At 40.0% G+C, this 21110-nt stretch overlaps 1 protein-coding gene across 4 annotated transcripts in view; it reads right to left on the bottom strand.

Annotated features, from left to right (window-relative positions):
• Positions 1-21110, bottom strand: part of ppfibp2b (PPFIA binding protein 2b) — a 93761-nt gene that overhangs the window by 55764 nt on the left and 16887 nt on the right. For all 4 annotated transcript variants that reach the window (XM_040036043.1, XM_040036063.1, XM_040036052.1 and 1 more), the window contains exons 2-3: positions 9543-9647; positions 4296-4504 (exon numbers count right to left, since the gene is read on the bottom strand). In XM_040036043.1, coding sequence (XP_039891977.1) covers positions 4296-4504; positions 9543-9624 — 291 coding nt within the window. In that variant the 5' untranslated portion in view covers positions 9625-9647. The remainder of the gene's footprint in view (positions 1-4295; positions 4505-9542; positions 9648-21110) is intronic.

The following is a 21110-nucleotide window of genomic DNA, read 5'->3' as shown; positions in this document are numbered from 1 at the left end:
GAAATACATTTCCACAGACCTTTTTTTTTTTAAAAGCAGTGGTCCGGAGACTCAAAGGGATGAAAACACTTGGAAGGGAGAACGGTGTAGTCTGGATCAAATACAGTTTTGGCTTTTGCTTAAAATTTTAAACTCACAAAGGGAGAGGAACAGAAAGAACAAGTAATTCTTCTACCTTGACCTCTTTGAGTATTCATTTTAAATAAAATGCTTAAAAAGAAAAAGCAGGGAACTGGAGTGATACTGCATTAATGCATTGGGAAAAAGCCTTTGGCACTGAAGATGATTAACAGCCTCCAGACAGTGTTAGATTTTAAATGGTGACCAAAAACAGCACCTTATTGTAAAACACCCACCTCGTGCTGCTGGGCCGCATGAATTAAAATAACATATTAATAAAGACAAAAGTGTCACGTACAACACTGTGCACATCACACTGAACTTGGACTGAAAAGTGGGACAGCACTGTGGAGGAAAGCAGCAGTGAATCAAAGAGAGGAAGAAACAAAGAAGGCAAGAGGGAGGAAGGGAGGGGTGGAGGGAGGCTTGGCCAGTGATTGAGTGCAACATGTGAGACATCTGCTGTTGAAACAAAGTAGGAGTTCAAAACGCTGCTTTCCAAGATCTACTTTCCATCTCAATAACTGTGGGTAAAACTTTGCACTGCTGCAGGACAAAACTCGGCAAGAGAAGAAGAAAAAACCTCACATAAATGACAAAAGCAGGAAAGTCAAAAAACTACATTTTTCACAAAATACCAAAAGATCCACCTGAGCTGCAAGGTTTCAAACATCAAACCGTACCACATTTGCTATAATGTATTGGAGCAGTTAGACCTACCTTACAGCAGCAGCCCTGAGCAATCCAATCCTCTCGACAGACATTTGAGTGCCTAAATAGAAACTACCTCATTTACAGACAAGCTTGCATTAAAAACTAAATGGAATGTGTCCATAAATGCAAAGTATCAGTGAGCAAGAACAGTAGCTTTACAGGGAAAAAGAATGGATGAAGGAAAAGAAAGAGGGAGAGGGGGTAAAATAGTAAAGAGTAAACAATAAACAGAGATATTGGACTGGCTGAGAGGCCACACAGGACAGAGACAGGGTGTGAGGGAGGGAAAGCTGCACAGGAAGTTGATAATAATGGAGATGTAATGATGTCTCTGAGGAGAACCTAATGGAACTTGTCCTAAATCTCTCCGCTTATTTCCTCCTTTTGATGAAATCCATGAAAGGGTTAATAAAGATGAAACATGCTGAGAGGTAACCCATGATGTGAAAAGTATTTTAGTGTAAACAGTAAAAAAGAAAAGGAACGCTTTCATTAATATATGTGGAGCAAAACACACCCTGATAACATGTTTCACTGATATATAACCAAACTTCAGATGATGTATCAAAGCTATAGTCAGACATCGGGAGGGTAACTTTACTGTATCGTCCTGTCTTTGGCACACTGTATATGTCTAGCTGTCAATGCCAAATTAGCTCAAGTATGACTTTGTAGGAAAAGCACGACAACAAGCAGGAAACCAAAAAAGGAAAAGAAGCGAGCAAGAAAGAAAGCAGGAATAGATGAAACGTGGTGTCGGACTGGGACAGAGACCAAATGAGCCCTGAGCTCATCCTCACAGAGACATGCTGAGCTTGTGCAGCAGAGAATAACTATTCTGTAGCACAGCAGCCAAATTCCTCTCCTCTTCCTCCTCTCCTGACCTTTCGGCTGACCCCTCTGACCCCAAGGCAACTGTCCCCATGCTGTGAAAACACTAGATAATGCAACACTTGCATGTGAGTTCCCTCACTGTCAAATCACTGAATATGATCATACTCAACTTCAAAGCTGAACATCTTGTTTCCGTTAGTTCTGAGACGCAGGCAGCCTCGTCTTTACTAGCATACGCTACAGCACCCTCCGCACAATATGCAGATTAAAGAAACATGCGTTGGATTTGGATTGAATCTGAATGACTTTCAAAAAGCACTAATGAAAGCAGTCTGTTTGTGATCCTGAACCAGCACTCCTGCACTAATCACTGCTGACCGAACAGATGAATCCAGCTTTTCTTTACTTATGCGTTCCGATCTACTTGCTACAAAAATAAATATTCACCCTGTAAGAGAGGCTTCAACAAAAAACAAAACATCTGGTTCTTTTTGTTAACATTTTGCATGTCTGATTTCATTTTTCAGATGCTATCCTCCTCTAAAAAAAAACAAACAAAAAATCGGCTGCTATTACTTTTGCATCTCCAGCCAGTCTACCCTGCTCTGAGTGCAAGTAAACATAACTTGTCTCCACAGAGACATGTACACTGAGCATACAGTGCAAATTTCTAACCCATCTGTGTAATCTCTTAGGATGGCGAGAGTCTCACTGCAAATTTAAAATGAACAGCTCAATGAACTCCCGGTTTACTGAGAGAGACGAAACAGATCTCACAAAGCGTGTAATAGTGTGTTTTCAGCTTTGATAGCGCTCCAGCTCTACGGATGGCAGTCTGTCTGTTCATCGCTACATCCAGCCTGAAATATCACAACAGCTGTAGTAAACACATTCAGGGTCCCCCTTTCAGAACGTGGGTGAATGTAACCAACAGCTCCTAATTTATTAATGAACAGCACCAGTTAGCTGTTGGATCTATGATGTTAAACAACCACCTGCCACTAACCAAAGCCGGTAGATGGTAGCACTCCAGGTGGAGAGTCATCTGTACAAACATGAGTGATTCCCCCCTGCTGTATGTAGTCTGTGTCAAGTGTGCAACCGCATTCTGCACGAGTGAAAAAGTTAACCTGCAAGAAAAGAAGGCTGCTGGAGCTAGCACTGCGAGTCTGACAATGTGTGAATGCAATGAATTATGCAAAATACCATTTAAGCAGCATTGCATGCAGTATTTGTACAGACATCTGTGAACCTTGTCCGTTGACCTGCGTTTAATTTTGACTCTTTCCTGCGTTTTTGATGAGTTATTAGTCTGATTTTTTTTCCCCCTGATTCTCCTGAAGAGGAAATAAGTCACTGGGATTGTCAGGAAAGGTTAAAAAACTCACATCACTATATGCTGAAGAAAAATAGAATATAACATAATGAAAATGTTATATCAGAAACATTAAGACCACTGTTCAGCGCTTAACTGGAGTTTCTGTACACAAATAAAAATTAATTTAACAAATACCGTGTCCAATTTATGAACTAACGTCAGCTTTAAGACTGTGGCTCTGTCAGCCCTGGCTGTGGGATTTTAAGCGACAACAAGTCAGAAGTCATTTTGCCATCACATAGCCACAGCCTAATTTAATTTCATACAGAAAAAAATATCAAATGCATTAAGCTCACAGGTATTTGACCCGGTCATACTTCAGACTGAACTGTAATCCAGTTGTCGAGCTGACTTTTCAACTAGCTGATAATAATTTGGGAGAAAATGTCCAGCACTTTAAATCATTGCAAGTAAATTAAGTATCGAGTATGTGCTACACAATAATTGTTACCTCAGCACGAAAGCAAGGGAGTGTTTGCTTGCTTGTCATCTTGCTAAAATGACTTGAGTTTCTAAGTGCGAGATGTAATTCGAGTATGTCAGAAAACCTGAGATATTGAACATGTACACAAAGACGTACTAATAAGTTCATGCCTTTGTTAGGCTCAGGTTTCCCCTGCAAACATCAGAAGAAATCACCACAAACATGTGAGTCAACGCTGAAACCCCCACAGAATATGGTTTCTTTGCACATTAAATATTTAACAAGTATTTAATAAAGGCATGAACTTTTTTATCAGTCTATTAAAAAAAACAGTCAGTTGTTGATTTTTCATGGAAGAATCTGTATACACATCCAAGACTGCTAAATAACCGCACTAATAAGTGGAAAGGCTGCATCGAGACTTGGTGCATGTAAAATGCCTTTCAGCCTCGTTCGTGCACTAACAAACATAAAGGGCCTGAAAATTCAAGTAGAAGAAACAAATATATAAAAATGCTTTACAGGAACAAGAACACAGGAATTCTCACGCTTAGAAGGCGAGAATAACAAAATGAGCTGCGCAGACTCTCCAGTCTGGAATGATGCTCATTTTCAGCTGCAGAGACTAAACACGGGGCAAACAATGGCATAAAGAGTCAAAGCCGATCCATCACACTGAAATCCTCTGATACAAACTCAAATACAGACAAAGGAAAAGTCACATTTCCATTTGATGTCACAATTTTGTGCATAAACACTGCTTGTAGAAGACGATCAACACTGAAATGACGGATAACATCAAAATGAATCACACAGTGTACTCACAGCTCCACTCTGCAGCCAGTCTACAAGAGCCTGTGCGGTCTCTGCAGGCAGCTGTGCTCGGAGGCTGTTTCGCTCCTCCTGGCTGGGTCGAAGCTCCAAGGAAAGTTTGAGGTCCTCAGCTAACTGAAGGACCTGCAGCGGTCCAGCACTGACGGGGGAACCCAGGTCATACATGCTGTTAGAGAACTCCATCGCTGCTGCTTTTGAACCTGGTGTGTGAGTGATGGAGGAGGAGAGGATTAGAGGACATTAATATTACTAAGGAAGTCAAACTTTAATCAGAGCCATACATCTTTCTAATACATGGCCTCCAAACCGTCCATGTGTCACCTGGATCATTTCCCTGCACTGTATGGCCCAAGCTAACAAACATCTGGATGCACTTAAGCAATCGTGGCTCTAAAACAACAGCCACACATTGCAGAGGCTTCAGACAGCAAACAGAGCCCAAAATTAACAAAAGAGCACGCAACAGAAACAACCTGCGTCCATTTATCATGAAGAGGCTGAGTTTAAGCTACACGTCTGTGGGCTTGAACAGGGACTACATTTATTTGAAATAAAGTAAGCAGAGAGAAAATCTAGGATGCTCAAGCACCACTGAGCTGGTATCTATGTCAGAACTGCTTCTAATGTGCGATGTTTCTGAAAGATCATCGCTGACATTTCAGCTGAAATGCTGTGCATTCTTAAAGTGAATTATTTTATCTGCACTATAAGGAAAAAAACGAGAAAAACAAAAGCTTTATCAAACAAAAGTTTTTTTTTGTTTTTTTTTATTTGTCATGGTCTTTGGATTTTATAGAGAGTTTGAAAGGTTTAGCTTCCTGTGTTGAGTTAATCTGATATCCTTCATTGTGTCTGTTCCCTGTGCTTCCTGTGTTGCCCTGTCCACGGTCTCATGTCTCACTTGTAGCCGATTCCTGTTTTATTTTGAAGACAGTGTTTTTAATGTGTCTCCTGTTGCTTTTTTTGTGTTAAAGTTGTGCTTCTGGGCTATAATTTGTTCTGTTTTGTCATTTATAACTATACCCTGGAGATATGACTGTTATAATCAGTGTTGAGAAGGTTACTTACAAAATGTATTCCACTACAGATTACAGAATACATGCCCCAAAATGTATTTTGTAACGTATTCCATTACGTTACTCAATGAGAGTAACGCATTCTGAATACTTTGGATTACTTAATATATTATCATGCTTTTGCTGTGTGATTTATTACTATTACTGAAGGATAGTCACCATACCAATACCAACTAGATGTTTAAATCTTAATATAAAATGAGTAACAGTAGGGGGACATTAGGTAAGGCTGCACTTTTTGCAGCGATCGCGTATATAAAACAGGTCCGCGGCTCCCAACCGTAGTAAAGGGACCTCTGGCTAATACGTCGGGTTCGTGTCGGGCTCGTCGCCCAAAACTAGCTTTACTTTGTTGTGTGGGTCAACTTTGCTAGCGAGAGACAGAGAGAGGCGTTGAAAGGCTGCTCCAACGGAACTTGTTGTTTCGGAGGAAAACACGAACACAGCGTACAGTCGAGTCTTAATAGCTTACTTACAGCTGGGCTCGTCAGGCACTCTTCACTTCAGGCTGCAGTGGTTATTATTATGTTTACATGCTTACACTCTACCTATTGCCTTCATATTGAATAATTATTTTGAATAATAATTTTTAAAAATATTTCGTCACGTCATTGTGCGGGCCGCGAAATTGAGACACAGGCATTAGAGCCTTTTCATGCGTGTTTTGTTTGGGTTTCCACCAGCGTGGAATTACCAAACATAGAGAGGGCATAGTCTAACAGATGAAACAGGAAAAATCGCCGTGTAATCCATTTATTTCAACAAAGTAACTGAATACCACCTTTTTAAACTGTAACTGTAACGGAACACAGTTACTCATATTTTGTATTTTAAATACGTAACGGCGGTACATGTATTCTATTACTCCCCAACACTGGCTATAATAATACACTTCTTACAAATTTATTAACACTTAAAAACAAATTTAAGAATAATTTTACTTTGGAAAAGCACATTGAAAGCTGAAATAAAATCGCCAGTTTGGAAGCTGGTGTTTCATATATGATGTGAAAACTTTCCTTTTTGCTAAAGCATATAGTTAGGGCTGGACCAGGTGACCCTGAATCCTCCCTTAGTTATGCTGCAATAGACGTAGGCTGCAGGGGGATTCCCATGATGCATTGAGTTTTTCCTTTCCAGTCACCTTTCTCACTCACTATGTATTAATAGACCTCTCTGCATTGAATCATATCTTTTATTAATCTCTGTCTCTCTTCCACAGCATGTCTTCTATCCTGTCTTCCTCCTCTCACCCCAACCGGTCGCAGCAGATGGCCCCGCCCCTCCCTGAGCCTGGTTCTGTTGGAGGTTTCTTCCTGTTAAAAGGGAGTTTTTCCTTCCCACTGTCGCCAAAGTGCGACTTTTGTTGTGATTTGGCGTTATATAAATAAAATTGAATTGAATTGAATTGAATTGAATGTCAGGTAAGCAAAGCATGCAAATTGTGATGCAATGACAAGTTCAAGTTGCCCGCTACTTAGTACACTGTCAAGGCCTTGTATTAGTAAATGTGTATGTAACTGATTACAACTGTAAAGCATTTTAATTTCAGAGGTAGTCCTAATAATTTATTTCTGCACCATTAACAGCCTTTACTCTGTGACCCGTCTGCGTCTGATAACATCTACATCCCAGGACTGGCAGCATATAGACAACTTATTAAAAGGTAGCTGTGATAAAGGTTTGCAGCTGCTCCTCTGCCTGCAAACAGATCAAAAACAACACCGACACCAAAATCGTTAACCAGCAGAGTGCTTTCACAAGTATTACCGCAAGAAGCTTTTTGACCCCAAAAGCACAGAAAAAGCTGTCTTGATCATGGAATGCAATATGACCGACATATCTAAATTCCTGATAAGTGGCTCTAATTTCCTCGTTAGCGACTGGCTGATGCTATCGCTAATGGCATTTTTAATGTCTTTCTATTTGTGGTCAGTGAGAGCCGGAACAGCAAGCTCAAAGGCCTGGGTGAGATCAGCACATTGATGGCAAATAGTAACAACAATTACAACAATGATAGCAGTAAAGCCTCTTTTCTCCACTTGTCTGTGTGAAAATAAGTCGCAGGGCAACTGTGAGAATACAACTGCAATTTTATTTCATCTGCTGATTATTTTCTCAATTGATGAATTGCCTCGACTAAAAAAACTGGGAATAACTGACAGTGTTATTTTTAAAAATTACTTGATTGATGGAAGTTCCCACGGATATCCAGCAAATGAGAAAATTACAAAAAATGATTAACTCACTATCAAAACAGTTTCATCAGTCACCACAAGTGATAGTAAAGTAACTACTAATAGTTTACCATTTACCAAAATTTTACTTTCATTAGTGACCAAAACATTTCTGATTCTGACGGATTCGCAGGAAATCCTCCACATCAGTCGTTCTCTGCCTCACCCTGTGACTGAACTGATGTGTTTTCCCACATCATGCTGCTCGATCACATTAAACATTTACCCCACTGTCAGTCTAATCTTTTCTGTCCAAGGCTGAGCTGCCTGCAACAAACTTTGTTATACTGTACAAACAAAAATTCACAGAAACACAGAAAACGAGGCAGTCTCACCATTACAAGCCTGCCATTTATTAACCTGCTGTGTTCAGAAATTTTACACTGTTACATGGGGTTAATATCTCAAAATGTTATCTTATTAACTCAACCTTTTGAGAAAATAACTCAAAATTGAGAAATTAGCTTGAAATTTGGGGTTAGCAAGTCAAAAGTTTAAGATAATAGGCCAAAATTTTGACTTATGGATCACAAAAAAAGGTATGAGCTGAACTCAAAGCAAACCCAAACACTGAACTATATCATTTTTAGCTCTAGTAAGTTATATTTTACGGATGAAGAATGGTAAACAATCTGCACTCATGTAGCCCTTTGGACCTTTGACCTTATAGGTTACATAATGTGCTTGACAATGTGTTTGCTTGTCATAAGTTGAAGCTTTATCAATATTGTACATAATCATTTCCTGCAGCTCTACTGTAAAAAAATAAATACAAATGCATTGTCACACATACACCTATGACTGGGGATGGATATTGACAAGATTTTATTGATACAGTTGCCACAAACGACTCAGCTCTCATGTCTGCTTCCTTACTGGGTTCTGATCAATTTTGGGTGCAGGGAAAACCCAGTACTGACAAATGAATCGACAAGCCTGAAGGTATATGAATCAGATGGATTAGACAAGGGCAGCGACTCTGGCTGCAAAAACACAGACTTCCAGCTGTATAGACGGATAAGTGAAAACCACCCTCAGGTTTCCTTGATATGTGACCTCGGTAAATACTCCAAAAATACTTTTCACTTTGTAAATTATGTTCCCCATCAATGTTCAGAACGAGGATAAAGCATTGCATGCTTCAGAGCAGGCCTATTTTCTGCCTGACAAGCCACGAATGCATGAGCATGCTGACTCCTGGTTTCAGATAGCAATGAACAAGAAGCTCAGGCCAAGGCTTTAAAATACAGGCCACGAACAGTGCTACCTGTCAGCCTCCTAGTAGACACGCCTATCGTATCAATTTAAAAAGTCTTTATCGCATTGTTCTTAAGTTATAGCATTTCTAAGATTTTCAGAGATTTTCAGAAAATTTGACCTCTGACCTTGTGGTCGAGGTCACTGAGACTCATCCAAGATGTTTAGCAGATACGCCTACGGTATCATTTTGAAACTCCTGCGTTGCTTCATTCCCGAGTTATCACTTTCACAAACTTGGGTGCCCACCTCACCCACCCAGGCAATACCTCATCAGCCTTTTACGTCGGAATGGTAAAAATGAACCAGAGTGGGTGACGTCATAGTGGTTCAGTCCATCTTTAACATACAGTCTATGAGTAGCAACAAATATACCACTTACGTTCTGGACGCTTCTGGTGCCGGCAAACACATTTTTTTATTATGTTGCTGTGGCCGATGCACAAAGTTTCCACTTTAGTTCTCAGTAACAATCACTAATTGCCCAAATTACAACAGCAGTACGGAGCAGTGTTACAGCATTAATACAGACCAGATGATGCTTATTTGTAGCACACGGTGCTGGAGAAGCCAACCTGTGTGCAGATACTGGTTCATGACATGCTGAGACTTCCACTCACCTCTAAACACTAACTCAAAGTTTACACCTGTTGCTTTCTAGCCTTTACCTGCAATGATGTCGTCCATCTGCTCCAGTGCCGCCTCGAGCATGTGACTGGCCTCTGTTTCCATGGTGATGGCAGGTAGCATCAGATCTCAGGTGTTCTGATGTTCTACAGAAGAAATAAAAAAAATAAGTTAAGTAGCAACTTGCTGTACAACGTACTCGAGACTTTGACAGAAAAAAATATGTATTTGTGGATTTCTGGAGTAGCGAGTGGTTCCCCAAACCAAAACATAGAGACCAGTGCTGCACCACTCCTAGAGACAGGGAGGTTTTTACTTACCCAAAGGTTATGCATATTCATATAGAGATACAAAAGAAGACTAAATCTGATTATTTTTGTGCTAAGAAAACAAATCTTTATTTTTTTTAAAAGCTGGTCTGCTTGAAAGTAGTTATAGCTGTTCCCATGATTTTTCTTACATTTCACCAGTTGAAAATGGATGGATTTTAGTATTTGGCAACTAATATGAAAATAACAAAGTTTTACAGTTTAGAGTAAAAGATCTATCATATATATTTAATCTATATAATATTCTGGATATTTAAAATTGAGCTGTTGTATATATTAGAGCTATTCCTTATATTTTATAATGTTGTAATATACTGAATTCCTTAATTTAGTTCAGTCTGTAACTGTTCTTATTGTCTTGGAGCAACTGTAACCACATAATTTCCTTACGGATTAAGTATTCTGATAATCTCTTGGATGGCCTGGGAACGCCTTGGTGTTTCCCCGGATAAACTCGGCTTCTCTGCTTAGGCTGCTGCCCCCACAACCCCGCCCCGGATAAGCAGAAGAAGATGGATGGATGGTGGATTCTGATTCTAATATTACTAATAATAACCATAAATTCTGCCAGTATCGGTCAACAGGGCCAATAACAACAACAACAATAGGCCGATATATTGGTGCACCGCTAGTAAAAGCTTAATTGCATCAATGGGTTTTTTGGGGTTAACAATTTTTGTCCCTAACAGTGACTCACAGGACAACAAAGAGTTACGTTGGACTAAAGTTATATACCTATGTGGTATGTGACTTTTGTTGCCATGATGCCAGGTCTCTCTTGGAAATAAGATTTTTAATCTCAATGAGATTTTTTTACCTGGATAAATAAAGCACTAATAAAAATAATAAGCTGCATTAACCATCAGTCACCACCAGGGTCCAAAAAAATGCCGATAAATGTTTAAATGTTCTTTTAATTTGATTAAAAATCTCTCTCAGGCTTTTTGCTGAGTTTTGAGGTCTTTGCATTGACACAGCGTACGTCATTGTTTTGTGTTTTGTTTTATTTTACAGACACAGATATAACCCACAAACTCTCTTTAAAAAATCCTCACTACGTGCACAGAGGCAGCATACATGTAACTAGGAACAACCGTACAAGAACAGCCATGGCTTTCCATCCATCATCACCGCCTCCGGCTGCCCTCCGACTCCTGACATCCTTGTTTCCTGCTTTTCAGCCCTCCCAGTCCTCCCTTCTTTGCCTGGCACTCATCCTTTTTCTGTCATCTCTCCTTCAAGGCTCTCACCCTGCTGTCACGCTGTCATGCCAGCTTACAAACAAACAGACATCATCATGTTCAAATCGAAGAGGAAGGACGGTGATGTAATCTACTGACGCGTGGGAGAATAAACCCCGATGCACAGCACACTAATGCTCATCTGCATTAGCACCAACTGGCACATCATCATGACAAGTGACAATGAAAATCAGCATGAAACACACTAAATGGAATTACAGTAACATGCTGTCATTACTCTGTAAGACAGCATCAGAATTCCCCAAAGATTCCCCATGATGTAATGTGATGGGTGTGTGTGTGTCTGTGTGTGTGAGTTTGTCTGTCAGGACTGTCAAATAAAATATGAAATACACGAACAAAATGAGTCTTCGATTGTTAAAAAAGAAAGAAAGAAAGAAACAGCAAAGCTGGCCACTGTCTGTCTCTGGAGCTTTGCAGTACGCTGCAGGCGGCTACTACTCCGGGGGTTAATGGAGCCTTTGAAAGCATTTAAAATATAACAATAATAATAATAATAACACAGCAGGGTAGAGTAGGTGCAGAGACAAAGACTAATGTACCTACTGTAATTAAGAGAACATAATAGGATGACTGAACATCCAAAGGTCCTTTTGTTTATTACTTATTACAGTCATATTAGTAAATATAACTGTGCTTGTAGTATTTTGTATGAAAGCCCGTTTCTGTCACCAAAAAAAAGTATCCATAACTTGAAATTTCAAGTTATCGTCCTTGAAATTTTGACTTATTTACTCAAAATTTTGAGAAAAGTAACTCGAAATTTCAGGTTAGCTCTGCCAATCGGTAATCTACATGAATGACGTCATTTTCTTGTTATCCAGAAGGATACGGCGCAGAGGAATGCGCATTCAAAAATCGAGAGTACGTTTGCTGATAATAACGCCTTGCGATTCAGCTAATAACACAAGGATTTCATAATTTGTGAAGCCACGCTGAAAATAGTCAGCAATTTGTGCATTCATGACTGGCTGTAATACTGGTAGCTTAGCTGTAGCATTTGTAGCTGAGGGCTTCCGGGTAACACGGAAATGACGTAATTCCCGCAGATTGATACTGACTGGCAATGCTAACTTGAAATTTCGAGTTACTTTTCTCAAAATTTTGAGATAATAAGTCAAAATTTGAGAAAATAACTCAAAATTTCAAGTTATGGATACTTTTTTTTAGCGGCAGAAAAGGGCTTCCATAATTTTGCCATTCTGTGGGAACAAACTGATTTTTAAATGGTTTAAACCTGCGTGATTTTTTACAAATGACTACCCCAACATTACTTTTTGGTAACTGGACAGAGCTACAGTGTGCATTTGTGTGCACAGATGAAGAAGCGTGTGTTTAAATAATGCCCAGTGTCATGTTCATTATAAATGACTCCATATTAGCATGTGCAGGCCGAGGGTGACAGCACCATTCAGATACTGTGACACACTGTCTCTGTCCAGCTGCATTGTTGACCTCGACAGAACAACATCGCCTTTGTGTCCACTGTATGTGTGTGTGTGTGTGTGTGTGTGTGTGTGTGTGAGTGAGTGAGCTTGAAAGGGCCACAGTGTGTGAAACTAAGGTAATCACAGTTTTACAGTGAGACTGCATATAAAGGTGCTGATACACAGAGATTACTGATCTCCACAGAGCTGACTATACAAAGTGTAAAGAACAAGATCCACTGTGGAGAGAAGTTTCTGTGTGAGAGGGTTGAGTGGTCAGGGTGTGTCTGTGTGTGTGTGTGTGTGTGTGTGTGTGCATGTGAGAGCCTCTGAGTTTGCGTGTGAGTGGATAGATTGCTCTTGCTAAAGAGATGTGTCACACTGAAACTGCTTCACACTAACTGAAAAGCTCATTAATATATTTTCACTTTCATCATCTTTTCACTGCTTTCTTAAAGCACCTTAACTAAGATGACAATTTTCAAACATACTTTGCAGAAAGAAGCTATTAAAAAAGAGAAAGTACATACTGGAGAGCTTATTTAAGGTGCTTGATATCCCATCAGTCGCCTGTTACAGTCAAACAATCAAAGAGCAATTAGGTAGTGTGTGTGAACATGACAGGCTTGCTCATTCATGGATGTGAGAAAACAGACACGCCTTTTCCCACGATCGCAGATGCACTCCAGAAAAACATGTTTGTCAAACGTGGAGATAAATGTGACCTGTTTCTTACAGCTACACCCTCCTCAGTGTTGACAGCTCTCTCACCTGAGTCAAAAGGAAAGCGGATACTCGGCCAAATCTAATCCGGTCTCTAACCTCATGTGCTGACAGGACATATCCGAAACTTCATGTCTACAGCTAAAAATACACTTTTTTTTTTAAAACTACTTTTACAGCTTAATTCAAGTACCAGTTTCATGAGTAAGATGAGCCCAACACATCTCATTACTCAGACCATTACAACCTGTCCTCTAAGCAAGTAGGGGCCTGTGCTATGATGCAGGATTTGGGACTTAGTGAGGGTTAACGCTGGGTTTTCAGCGACTCACATCCTACTGAGATATCTCGTTATGTTAACTTATAGTGCAGCACTAACAGGCTCCACTTAAGTTATGCTCAAGATAAGAGATGAACATGTACAAAATCAAAGCCTAAACAGAAAGCAGAGCTGACATTCCTGGAAGCTGCTTTGGACCTTTGTGTGCAGACAGAGAGAAGGTTTATGGTTCTTACACATCCGGTCAGTGGTCATTTTCTTTTGGCATAAGAAAGCATGTCACTTTTATTCAGTTTACAAAACTTTATGGAAAGATGAACGCTGTGTCGCTTTTAGTATGTTCTTACATACTTAACTCCTTTGTATTTTTTGAATTTTATAGTCTATACTGCTGTAAGTAGACCTGTCCGTGCTCTCAGCTGGTCATGTGATGCCAATACTGCCTCTTTTGTGAATGTGCTCACAGTTAGATTTGGAAATCCTGGGTTATACTGAAGAGTTGATAACCACCTTCTTGTGACCGCCTAGCCTGATTTCTGATGTCAGGGAAAGATAAGGAAAAGTGGGTAAACTTGCTTTGTAGGCACTGCTCCAGTTTCACCAGGTTTCCATGTTGACAGAACAGCTACCGAACAACAATGCACGACTGGTCAGCACCTCTCTGCATAGCCACCTCTTGCATTCACACCATTTAGAAATACCTACTGCCCTGCAGCCTGCTGCGAGTGGGGATAAACTGCTATCTAAATATCCTCAAATCCAGCACGCTGCAATCCAAGCACATTTGTCTCACAAAGCGACTCTATATGCTTGCTGCAGGTTTGAGAACCAAACACTTCCCATTTCAGACTGAAAAAAAAATCCAAAGTGCTTTGATTTAAAAACCCTTCAAAGAAATAAAACAGAATCTTCTGGCGCCGGACGAGATTCAGGTGTTGAAATTGTTGACTCGGCCAACGAGGGCTTCAAAACAAAGCATGCATTTGATCCACGAGTGTGTCATGTGATCAAACATCTGCCTGTGTGAACTCATATCAAGAGATCTGTTCCGTTCACTTTATTGAAAACAAGGGAGTTTGTCTACTGCTATATGCCATCGCACCCGCTGCCCCCTCGTCACCTCCATGCTCTGTGCAACTGAACAACACTGCCAAAGCTTGTATGAAAGAGACACTGCATATGAAAGTCAGGAGGTAAAGACTGTGAAGATAAACAGAAAGGGTAGCTAGATTAGTACGTCTATGTGTGTTCATGTGTTCAACCACATATCCAGAGTACAGCAAGCAAATAAATCAAGTGTTGCTTACAAGAATAAAGTAAAAGCAAACAGAGAAAGCGCACAGAGGAAAATGTCGAAACAAAGTAATTATGAGGAAAATAGGATGAAGTCCAGCATCAAACAAAGAAGCAAAAGAATAAAAACATCTAATGGTGTAACTCTGTGTTGGTTGGCCGAATGTTTCAGTCTTTGGCGAGAAATCAAAAAAAGCAAAGTCAGCAGAGAAAACTCAGACTAGCCGTTACTCAAACATGAGGTTAACAGAAAATGAAATCTTATCAGACCTGGTCCAAACTGTCATGGGAGTATTTTAGTTTTTAGTGCCTCTAAACTGGCACTAAAAACTTTACCTGACAATGGAAGCGGCCATTTAAATGGCACAACCTTTCTTTTTCCCCACTACAGCAAATCTCAAAAGGCCTCAGTAACTATGTGTGTGCTGAAATGTTTGAGCACAGAAAAAATGCACAAGCAAAATTTAGATCATGCAGGTTTGTTCCCAACATGCGTGTCCCACCACAGTCTCTGACTCGCCTGAGGAAATGAAATATATGGAAATCACAGTTTTTTAGGCTGCAGACGTGTTAATTCCATATATAAAGTCAGGCATCGAAACAAAATCTATGGGGAATGACTCCCTTTTGGAGCCAGACTCAAGTGGCCGTTAGAGGAACTGCAGTTTCTGACACTTAAAGCTGCAGTACTTGATTTTCTGCCACAAGGGGGCAGCAGAACCAGCTGTAACCAACAGTTACCTAATATGATAATAAGTGTTTGCAGCATTTTTTTGGTCTCAGCATCTGACTCAGTAGTTCCCTATATAGTCATTACATGCTAGACTACATGATCCAACCCTGGGCTCCTGTCATCCCCCATCACTCTGCCAACTGTCAAAGGCCAATACCACCGCTGCTGGGAAAGAGGGGACACAGTGTTAATAATGTAGACTGTATGATTCAAACACAAAAACACAACAGGAGGAAGTTTATTTTCCACTTCCAGCATGATGAGAAAGAAAGTGCAGAGCCTACTTCACATACAGCCTACTGTAGTTAGCAAACAGCAATGCAATGGGTATTAGCTCACAGTAGGAATTCTTAACATCTGCTTGCTTCTTCTTTCATTCTACTTTAGGGCTCTAGTGCTGCTTACTCATTAAATTTTTACATCTCTAAAATATGTCTCTGTGTGGGGAGGACACAGTCAGGGCAGACTTAATGCATTCATTAGATAACAAACTTTAAAAAAATGGTTTTGTTTATAAGCTAGCGCGACTCACTCTGACCATCATCGATCGACCCATCCGCAGCGTGAATTAAAAACCTTCATTTCCAACTTACACAAATGATTGATACTTTCTCAATCCAATTGAAAACTCAAAGTGACTACCTTTTACTACCAGCCTCATTCAATTAATCACACACATTCATTCAAGTGCTTTTTTTTCTATTCGTAAGCAAATTTTACAAACATTCTTTGATTTAGAGTGAATATAAGTGACCATTCTCGCTTTATATTTACCTTACTTACTCATTTGATCCATTGTAAGCACAAAAAAGACAAATTAACATAAGTTTAAAGTCCACTGATAATATCTACTAAGACACAGACACACATACGTTTGTGGAAATTTACTGGTAAAATTACAAATGCAAATATCTGACACATTCAGGTCCTGGCGGGACATGGGGTAAAGCGCTAGCTTTGGAGCAAGACATGAACACTTCCACTAACTGTACTGATTTGCATCGTAGTCAAGATTCACATATACTTGATGTAGAGGAAAGTGCTCTTGGACAAAACTGAACTCCTACAGTGACACTGTGCCTTCTGAGATAGCTTTGCTCTCCAACACCTCAGCCTCCGTGGCCCTATGGTTGAGTTTCTGCTTTGTCAAAACAGCAAGAAGTCTAACTTTCTTTCTTTTTTTAAGGAAGATTATGTCTCTGTAAGTGGGCTATTGTCTCCTCAGGCTCACCACCAGCGTCACACACAGACACATACAGAGAGAAAAGCTATAAAAAGCATCTTCTCAAAGCTAAGTCTGTGGGCTTGAACACGGGTTAGATTATCTTTTCTAGTGTGTGACTGTGGGTGTGATCCGTGAACCGTGGCTGATGCGTTGCTGCTGGGTGGCCAAGAATATATAGTTTAATGTGACTTGCAGCGCCGCACTGCTCCGTGTTGAACTGCTCAGCTCTTTTTTGTCCTATTTAGTTCTGCTGAAGTGCTTTTGATTCAAGTTGGTTCTGCTTCGCTCAGGTCTCTCAGTGAAACGTGGCTCTGTTTTCAGCTCTCTGCGGATCATCTGATTCTTTTTTCCTGCAACTGTGTTATACTCCATCAGTCCAGTTGACTTCTGCTCTCATTTCTACTGTAATCTATTTGTCCTCAGAGTGAGGGTAATGAACCATAACACAAAACAACACATGACTTCCAGTCAATGATAATCATGAGGGCAGCAAACAGCAATGGGAATATCCAAACATCACTTCAAATCTATTTCCAGTCTGTTTTTCATAAGCTTCATGTTATTTACATGAAGTGAGGACAATCTATGCAAGTCATAAAAGGTAAATAAAAGGGCAGGTAAACTGGAGCTGTAACAAATTAGTACTTATTTGTTAACTAGGCTTTTTTTACACTGTCACAACGCATTCATTGTGACCATCATGCTGTTATTACTGTGTACAGGCAGACCGACCTGGTGTCCTCTAATGAAATGTGTCCTTTTTCTCTTTAGAGGACATCGCCTAGATCCATTAGAGGCTGTTTTATAACTGCAGAGCTGATTTTTCCCTTTAACTAGGCACTACTACTCACAGTAGGATATACATGTGTATTTTCCATTTAGAAAAAACACATCAACAACATGGATTTTCCTACATTTCTTTTTTAAACTGGTCCAAATCTTTCCCAATCCGGTGCGTGAATAATAACTCCATGCCTGAGCTGCCACTGACAAGAGTCACAGGAAGAGTAAATGAGTCAGAGGAGTCATATCATATCAAATGTTTTCCAGAGATATGAATTCTATCCGTGGCACTGTTTTTGACACTACTTGAGTGCTTCTCCTTGTATTGCACACAGGCTTTCCTAAATTAATTGTTATGTTTCTCTGCTGCAAACATTAAATTTGCTAAGTAGTATTAGAGAGCAGTTAGCACCAACTGTCCTTGTTTCAATATGTAGTCTGTGTATAGTGCAAACAATCCAGCTTTCAAAATGCTGCTGGGTCTGGTTAGAGCGGCCCAGGTCCAAGCGGATCTTCCGAGCAGAGGATGAACTACCATTGCAGCTGCAGTTCAACATGGCAGAGTGAAAATGAGAAACTCACTGAGAACCAAGAGCTTTCGTTGTCCATCAACAAGCTTCTGGCATAATTCTGGCTGGCTGGATTTGATCACTCGTCTTGGCAGAATTAGTAGAGTTCATTTAAATGGGTTGGTTTCCTGGCACCAACCCAGCTTTTAATAATAGTCCACAAATTGTCAATAGGACTGAGAGCCGGTACAATGTTCTTTGGTTTGAAAGCCTCACCTTCACTCCACCAAACACACCTGTTGTCATTATGGCCAAACTGCCCAGTCTTTGCCCAGTCCCTCTCCTCAGACACGTACTGTCGTTCAGCCATGGCGATATAAAACTTGCTTCTCTGTCGACAGTGACACTGGTGTGCCAGCAGTTTCCAGGTCATGGCAGGCTTGATTCTTGTTGGTTCCTGGGTTGTTCCTCGACATCCTAACCAATTTTCTCTCATGTTGGGGGGCAGTTTGAGTCTTCTTTGAGACTTCGGAAAAGTAAGATGAATAGCAGATGAATAGAAATTCCTGGAAATCTCAGTTGAGACCTTCCTAACTTTTGTAAATCTACAACTCTCCTACCTATCTTCACTGAGTTCCTTGGACTTTCCCCATTTTCTGAGTATTGGTCAATGCAATGAGTGCTTTTTGACAACACTCACTTTGGTGGCTTTTTATGTCAGCAAAGAGAAATTACCAGCTGTTGTCAACCATCATTCTTAAAGAGGAGCTTATAGGCGTTCATCTTGTCAAGTTCAAAGACACTGTAGAACAGTTAGCACAATTAAGTATATATAATATATATATTATACTTTTGAGCCTTAGAGAAAATCTAAAATAAATTCAAACTTGTTCACCCAACTCTAGTTTTTTAAAGTCATTAAAGATGTATTCAGTTCAAAGAAATAATTTCAAGACCAAAACTACCATGACATTCATGCCTATGATGAGTGCATGTTGACTCCAAGTTCTGACAACTGTGTTATAATAAAACGGTCAGAGTATATAATGCAGTAATATAATGTTAATGCTGATAGATAACAGTAAACCTTTACAATAAAATCGTTTATTTAGATTACTAATTTCAAAAAGCCTGATCAGTCATTTGACATTCTTGGAATACCATAAAAAAATAATTTCTTCCAAGATGAATAAGCCTATCGACTTTGACTGTACATAGTTAAACTTGTAGCAGCAGCCTCAAGGAGAGGTTACAGGCCCCTCTTGTGTCAGTATACACATACCAGGAAGGTGTCGAGTACTTCCACATTCTTGTAATGTCAGCTGCAGAGCTGCCTGACTGTAGTAATTGTCAGTGTAACAACTTGCCCGAGGGGACCAACGGCTAAGATCAAAAGATTAAAGCTGTGAAAGAACTGTGTGCCTTTTTTGTGCTGACAGTTTAGAAGCACAGTGCAAAGAATGATCTTCGATTTAACCATCAGTGCACAGGTGGAAATTAGGACGAGATGCGGCATCTAAGGCATTCCTGGCTAAAAATCTAGTCATTTATTTTTCTCTATTGGTCGTTGTTTAATACATATTTGAAGCACTTCTGCAGCAGTGTTTAAAGCTAAAGAGCCTATCATGGCTTTTCTTGTACTGAGCAAGCCAAAGGCTCAGACTTCAGTCTATCCTAAATGCACAGTTTGAAACTTTGTCTTCTCTTCCCTTTGTATGATGTCAACCTATATAGAGGTGACATCACCGATTTTGTCATCCTGGGCATTCAGCTCCAGCTTTGACCACAAAAGCTTCATCCACCTGTTGAAGGGTTTTCTTGATGAGGGGCAGACAATCAGAACAAAGTTGTCTTGATGCATGCTTGATGCATGCTAGTGTCAGTCATTGTGCAAATGTCCCTTCTTCAGCTGAGACTGAAATAGTCATTTGGATGAGTGACAAAATGTTTCTCCCACTGAAAGATCCAGATGAGCAGAATCAAGCTTTTGGGGCAGAACAAAGTTGGCTGAAATGGAGACGAGTTAAAATGCTTTGTTGTTTCAGGGGATAAACTGAGAGCTAAACTAAGATAAAGAAAGGCTATTTTTGAACTATGAGTTAGATAAAGTAAAAAATATGACTCCCAAGAAACATCCAAAACAAGATAAGATTCTGTCATCTGAGCCACTAACAAAGACAAGCTCCAAAAATGCTGCAGCTGAGAAAACAAATAATTCTCCGTTTTGACAGAATTCAGGAACTATGACTTCACGAACTGAAAACAATCAGAAGAAGCATCTAAAAAGCCCAAATGTTGAAGTTCATGCCTCTGACTGGCTCATAGCTAATGGATCTGGACTCTTTTACCTGAAACTTATGCATTTCTGTCATAATTACATGAAGTATACAATTAAAAAAAACATAAAATAATCTTCTCACTTAGCAAACCCTCAACTCCACCAACTGCCATTTAGCGCACAAACTTTCGGCTAGCTTTGATAACATGCAACTCGGATCATAACAATCAACACACCATGAAGTAACGAGGCCAGATTATCACTCGTACTATAATTTAACCAAATGCACATGAAGACAAGACAAAGTACAAAGAGACAGTAGAAGAGAGATTTTACCCACAAGGCAGAGCTTCCTCAACAAATGCAAACAGCAGAGCTGATAGGAGCTGACAATGAGCGGCACTTAGCCTCTGGACTGTCATCATAAGCACAGCTTATTACTAATCATCAGAAGAGGATGATAGAAGTACAGACACACACACACAAATGGGTTACATATAAGTGAAACACATTCATTGTCACAGTAATTTCTCAGCCCGCTAGTCATTCAATCATCTCCAGAGGAGCTCCGGAGAGTCTCTGCTAAAGAAATTGTTTTGACATGTAATTCAGTGCAGATTGCAGCCTTTGCTTTACAAATGATTCTCAGAGACAGAGCGGCACTGAAGGCAGAAGCAAAACAGCATATTAACGAAAACAATATGGGAGGATTTATACTTACTGGCTTTACTGCACTTCAAATGCTACATACTGTAAGTAGCAGCAGC

Source organism: Simochromis diagramma, unplaced genomic scaffold (assembly GCF_900408965.1).
Source record: "Simochromis diagramma unplaced genomic scaffold, fSimDia1.1 OVJJ01000333.1, whole genome shotgun sequence".
NCBI classification, from domain to species: Eukaryota; Metazoa; Chordata; class Actinopteri; order Cichliformes; family Cichlidae; genus Simochromis; species Simochromis diagramma.
Note: the sequence above shows the minus strand (reverse complement) of the source record. Positions and strands in the feature narration are given on the sequence as shown.